Source organism: Limulus polyphemus, unplaced genomic scaffold, assembly GCF_000517525.1.
Source record: "Limulus polyphemus unplaced genomic scaffold, Limulus_polyphemus-2.1.2 Scaffold695, whole genome shotgun sequence".
Taxonomy (NCBI): Eukaryota; Metazoa; Arthropoda; class Merostomata; order Xiphosura; family Limulidae; genus Limulus; species Limulus polyphemus.
In genome coordinates this window covers 308,346-314,793 of record NW_013666305.1, presented here as the reverse complement: position 1 = coordinate 314,793, position 6,448 = coordinate 308,346, and the positions used below count along the sequence as shown (strand labels likewise).

The window sequence follows — 6,448 nt, the reverse complement described above, 5'->3', positions numbered from 1 at the left end:
ATATGGTGTGTTTTAGACATGACAACCTTATGGTGAATCTTTTTTTTCCCAATGGAAAATAAGCTGTAACACTATTGGCTAGATGCATGGTAGTCAGATGGAGTTTGGCCAGATGTAGCAAATACTGACTGTAACAACACTGTGAGGCTTAAAAATCATATTACTATTATTCAACCCTCTGTATTGTCAAAGCTGAATTGGGATTATTTTAACGTTTAAGAGTTATTTTTGTTCTAAAAATCACTGAAACTTACTCATAAAAGTTAAAAACTGTTTGTTTCTTACCTAAACAAAGGTATACAAATATAGTTACATATACATTTTAATCAAGTAACACTAAATATAAAATAAATCTATAATTGCTCCACATTTTTAAAAAAGTAAACTTAGATTCCCAGAACAAATGACATGCTTATCATTGGAAAACTATTTCAGACTAAGACATTGTAGTAGCTTCAACTTTTTTCTAAAAGTATCAATTCCTTATGTTTCTGGTCATTTATTGTTGTCTGTGTTCTTCTATGATGTAAATGACTACATAGTTATAATAAATCTTCCTTAATATTTTTCTAATCTTTTATATATATATATCCCTTCCAAATCTTCCGTGAAAATTAATGGGAACAACCACACACCTTATTTTAAACAACTATTTGCATACGTTTGTTAATTTCCAAGTGAATCCACTAGAGCAGCAGACCTGCTGCAGTCTTAATTTGTGGTCTATGGGCTCCCTTCACGTGGTCTGTGGAACGGTTGCATAATTATAAACAAGAAGCGGCAGCATTGTGTGTAGATCTTATTGTGATTTACTAAGATAAATAAAAAAAGAATTCAGATGGTCCGTAAACAAAAGGTTTGAGAACCACTGCATTAATTAAGGTGCCAAGCACAAAAGGTTTGAGAACCAATGCATTAATTAAGGTGCCAAGCACAAAAGGTTTGAGAACCAATGCATTAATTGAGATGCCAAGCACAAAAGGTTTGAGAACTACTGCATTAATTAAGGTGCCCAGCACAAAAGGTTTGAGAACCACTGCTTTAATTAAGGTGCCAAGCACAAAAGGTTTGAGAACCACTGTATTAATTAAGGTGCCAAGCACAAAAGGTTTGAGAACCACTGCTATTAATTAAGGTGCCAAGCACAAAAGGTTTGAGAACCAATGTATTAATTAAGGTGCCAAGCACAAAAGGTTTGAGAACCAATGCATTAATTAAGGTGCCCAGAACAAAAGGTTTGAGAACCAATGCATTAATTAAGGTGCCCAGTACAAAAGTTTTTTAAATCTAAACAGATATTTATTTTGAACCATCTCTTACATGTGCATGCAAACTTTCTCGTATACAAGTGTAGCCAATCCTGAGAATCCCAATAAATTCCCTTGAACCCCATTTGGTGATTTGAATACGAGAATTTCAAAACTCTTAAACAAAAAACTTGGATAGCTATGCCTGCTTTCATGTAAATCCATGGAAGCTCCTAAGATCCTTTTTGTTTTCCATATGTGGCTCAAATTTAACATCTGAATCTAGATTGCTGTTTTGGGGTTAATCCTTACAAATTAACACAAACTTTCAAATAAATATATTTGGTTAAACTCGAGAGCTCCAGAAAAGCTCTCAACTCCGTTTGGTTAAACTCGAGAACTCCAGAAAAGCTCTCAACTCCGTTTGGTTAAACTAGAGAGCTCCAGAAAAGCTCTCAACTTCGTTTGGTTAAACTCGAGAGCTCCAGAAAAGCTCTCAACTTCGTTTGGTTAAACTCGAGAGCTCCAGAAAAGCTCTCAACTGTGTTTGATTAAACTCGAGAGCTCCAGAAAAGCTCTCAACTCTGTTTGATTAAACTCGAGAGCTCCAGGAAAGCTCTCAACTCTGTTTGGTTAAATTCAAAAGCTCCAGAAAAACTAATGACTTTGTTTGGTTAAACTTGAGAGCACCTAAAAAAAAAAAAAAACTCTCGAATCTCCATCACCAGCAATAAGTGTTACCTTTAAAAAAATAAATAAACGTCCTTAGAAAACAAGTCTAAAGAAAGACAACAATTTCACTGGGTGACTTTTGTAAAGACTGACTACATTATAACAATTTGTATCAGTTTAGCAACATGTATATTTTTTTTCTCAATTTTTTGGGGAAAATTATTGGTACGAGTGTTACATTACCTTTGGTGGTTCATTAGACAAGTGGAAATTAACATTTGGCATTGAACTTCTCCAGTGAGGACCGTAAGAGGCATAGCGAAAGCCTCCACGAATATCAGAAATAGGTGTGCTGCAGGACACACTGTTGTCATTGTGATTCTAGAAAATAAAAACAAAACAATGATTTTTGTTTATATTTTTTGTTCAAACTCAATAAAACATATACTCACACACACATATATTGTAGATATCCTCCTGTCAGTTTCTTTTATATTTAAAACGTTCTCCTATATCATTTAATATATCTTGGAAATCTTAAATGCAAAACTCACCAAAGCTTGTTCATCCTGTTCAGAAGTACCTGAAACTATTGAAAAAAAAATGAAAATAAATGGAGATTTTTGATAACTTTTGTGATTTCATGTTTATATAAAATACATGGAATAAATACAAAATGTAACTTCAACAATCCACCACAAGGAGGAGCCACTTTCTCAATACATTTTAGATTAATACCTAGCTATAATTTAGTAAAAATGTCTCGTTAAAAATAATCATAATATTCTTTTAAAATAATAAATTATTAGCTTTTGTTTTACAAGTGCTGGTTTAGAAATATAAATATATAGAAGATTCATTAAAAATACATTGCAGGCTTCTCCGAAGTCATTCCTGATTGAAATAAAAATCTAAACAATCCAAAACTCGTTGTATGTGAACAGTTATTCTCAATGGCTAACCTATATTTCCAACATTTACACATCAAAAAATAAATGTCCAATTTAACATATTTCCAAAAAAAATGCAACATTTACTTAGCCCTTGATAAGATTGAAAGTTTTTAAAGTTAAATCATTTTTTTAACTTACTCTTAAAAGCCTAGTATTTTTGTATATTCTGGAAACAAAAATACATGATAATAGTTATTTCTCACAACTACAGAAAAACTTACCATCTGATCTTGCACTACTGAAGTCTGCATTTTGCATGTTCATCAATTTACCAAAGGTTATATCTTCAGTCTGAAAAGGAAATTCATATTAAAAACTCAGTTATTACCTGTTAATAACCTGCAGTCTTTTGGTTAACCTGAACTAGAAATATAGGAGAGTGCAAAAAAAAAAAGGTGGGATGATGCTTTGATATTTCCAAGTCCTGCACTTAATGTGGTTTTTCCAAGTCATGTTTATGTTTCACTGTTCTTTCTAAACAAGTTAGTATATCAAATGTCATTATTTTTTTACTTTGATTTATTGTCTGATAATATACTTCTTACAATAAAGATGGTACAATGTGTGAATTTATTAGCATACATCAACCAGAGTTGGCTGGCTTAATTACCATAATTTTGGGTATGTCAACTGTAAAATGACTGAGGTGTACAAGGGCTCTTTTGTTTTGGGATTTTTGCCCAAAAATGGCAGCAAAATAGCTATATAAGTTACTAATCATGGTATACAGACTGTCGGCTAAACATTTAAAGGCACAAATACTTAATCAGTTAAGTGAATCAATTATTACCTTCCACAAAGCAGGGTACATAATTAGCATCTAATGAGGACTGTATTTAGGATTCACTTAAATCTCCTAAGCTAGGTAAATTTTGCAATATATCACTGGGATTACGGCAGAAAATATCATTAAAAGCTAGGGTATCAAACTGACGAAACAACACATTTTAATCTTTGTAAGTAGAAATGTATATTTAGCTAGCCATACTCATTACCAGATTTTTTTTTAGTTTTGCTCTAAGTAGATAGCTTACTATGAACGGAAGTTATTATTCTTTTGTTAAAATAATTGGTTAGGATGTCATTAACCTTGCAATAAATACGTATTGCAGTGCGGAAGAGATTATGTTGTGACACTGTATTATATCACAAGTAAACAGAAATGGTAAGATTTATAAAAATTATGAGTAATTTCATCTTTCATCATATGTTCCCGAACCTTACTAGAACAACCGATAAACTAACACCAAACAGAACATATTAAAACTTTCAACTTTAAATCGCTCAGAGGAACCAAGAAACTGCCTAAATTTTATTAAATGTGAACTCTTGTATAATGTTTTTATAATAATTTCAAAATGTTTTGACTGCCTTTTTGCATATTTTTATGATTTATTTATGTAATCATGTTCATTACAGTGATACTTTGCTTATGCTTTGGACTTATGTCTAGTTAGTTATGCTAACATTGTAATGTTTCACACACACAAAAGTAGTGCACAAACATGCTGAATTTGGACTTATGTCTAGTTAGTTATGCTAACATTGTAATGTTTCACACACACAAAAGTAGTGCACAAACATGCTGAAATATTTTACCATACACATTTCCAATAATATCAAAATTGAAAATTTATCCAAAAGCTATCTGATAATTCTAATTCTTCTCATTATTTTCCAAAAAAAAAAAACATTTCTACACGATATTGTCTTTTACGAGTCTCGTGTTTGATAAATTAGGACTTTCTGTACCACCTTTACCAAAAAAAAATGACTATCTTACACTGATAGTTGTACAATAAAACATTTTTTTTAAAATAAGTTGCTTTTGGGGAACACTAAACTTGAAAATAGTAAAGCAAAACAATTTCAAACTTTATCCAGCTCCAAAATAAGGATTGTTTTTTTTTTTACACCTAAACTTTGTGCAGCTCCAAAATAAGGATTGTTTTTTTTTACACCTAAACTTTGTGCAGCTCCAAAATAAGGATTGTTTTTTTTTTTACACCTACCAAACATATACTCGTTTAAATCCAGAATTTTAAAAGAAAAGTAAGTTCTTTTTAGTGCTTATAAGATCTACTGAAGCTCTCTTAAAACATTAAATGTTAATAGGAAAACATGAAAGTTAGGGTTACAAGCAGAACAAAAATAATGTTCAATATACAACTCTCATCTAACATTTCAAAATACATGAAGTACAGCAACTTCAAAGTATAATAAAATGTTTGGAACATTCATAAACTATTAATTATTACTATAATTATTATCCGTGTGTAATAAAAGATATGGTTACATAATACTGTCAAAATAAAGTTAATTATAAACTGTTTTTCTAAGAAGTTTTGATTACAAATGAAGATTTGCCATTTAGCTTTGAATTTAAAGACACAAGTACTTAATCAGTTAAATGTATCAATTTTTACTTTACACAGAGCATCTAATGAGGTCATTATGGACTTAATAACATATGAAAGAAAGAAGAGGAACATAGCTAACATTGTGCTTTGGAATATTTATAAACTATTAATAACCAGTATAATTATCATCCATGTGTAATAAAAAAAATGCTTATATATATATAATATTGCCAAGCTAAAGTTAACTCCAATTTAGATACCATTCTTCCAAGAAGTTCTGATTAAAAATCAAGATGGTTACTACTGGAACAAAGTACTTACCCCATAATCTCGGCCACCAACAGGAAGAGTAGCAGACTTAGTTGCAAACCCATAACCAGGTTTAGGTGCTGACCGAAGTGAGGACACCACTGTAAGTAAAAAAAAACAAAAAACGTCAAAACCAACAACTAATATTTTAATGCGTTTTCAAAACAAGAACATTTATTTCAGTAACTAATAATATAGTTATGTAATCACAATGAAACACTGTCTAATCAGAAGAACATCAGCAACAAAATCAAAACCTGTATTTTTAAAAATAGTCAAGTACCACTGGTCAATTTTTCAGGAAAGTAAAAACAAACTTCATGATAATTAATTGAAGATACAGACACAAAACTTAAAAAATTTTTTCAACAAAACTAATATTAAATAGGTGTTTCATCTACGTGTTTTAATAAATGTAATCAGTGAGAGTTTGAATGTTAATACAAACCTTATAAAAAATTTTGTGCATTCTATAAAAACAATGTTTTTTGGAATAGCTCACAGTATTAAAAATTTGTGTCTATGAAACTTCCGTCAAAATAATTAATGAAAATAAAAATATTAGTAAATGTGAGAAGTGTAAAAATTATTTTATTAATAGTAATTCTCCATGATAAACAAGTCTAGAGAATTGTTACTAATATTGAGATATGAAGTTCAAAAACTTTCTAAGTGTTTTTTTTTTTTCACTTGGCCCGTTATATTAAAAATGCCTGTTTAACATCCACAAAATTCAAATACAGTAGTTATTGTTGAAAGAATGCTTTAAACTTTATGCATGGTATTTTAAAGTTTAACTATTACCTCTGCCACCACAGGTGGTCAGAAGTTATGTTTTCACCCCTGTGAGTGTGTGTGTGTGTGTGTGTGTGTGTGTGTGTGTGTGTGTGTTGTTCGTAGTAGTATT

At 30.6% G+C, this 6,448-nt stretch overlaps 1 protein-coding gene across 1 annotated transcript in view; it reads right to left on the bottom strand.

Moving 5' to 3' along the window:
• Positions 1-793: 793 nt before the first annotated feature.
• The window catches only part of LOC106460024 (actin-binding LIM protein 1-like), a 72,351-nt gene continuing 66,696 nt past the window's right edge, over positions 794-6,448 (bottom strand). Inside the window, exons 17-21 of the mRNA XM_022386621.1 lie at positions 5,554-5,642; positions 3,094-3,163; positions 2,474-2,508; positions 2,163-2,300; positions 794-812 (exon numbers count right to left, since the gene is read on the bottom strand). Coding sequence (XP_022242329.1) covers positions 810-812; positions 2,163-2,300; positions 2,474-2,508; positions 3,094-3,163; positions 5,554-5,642 — 335 coding nt within the window. The 3' untranslated portion in view covers positions 794-809. The remainder of the gene's footprint in view (positions 813-2,162; positions 2,301-2,473; positions 2,509-3,093; positions 3,164-5,553; positions 5,643-6,448) is intronic.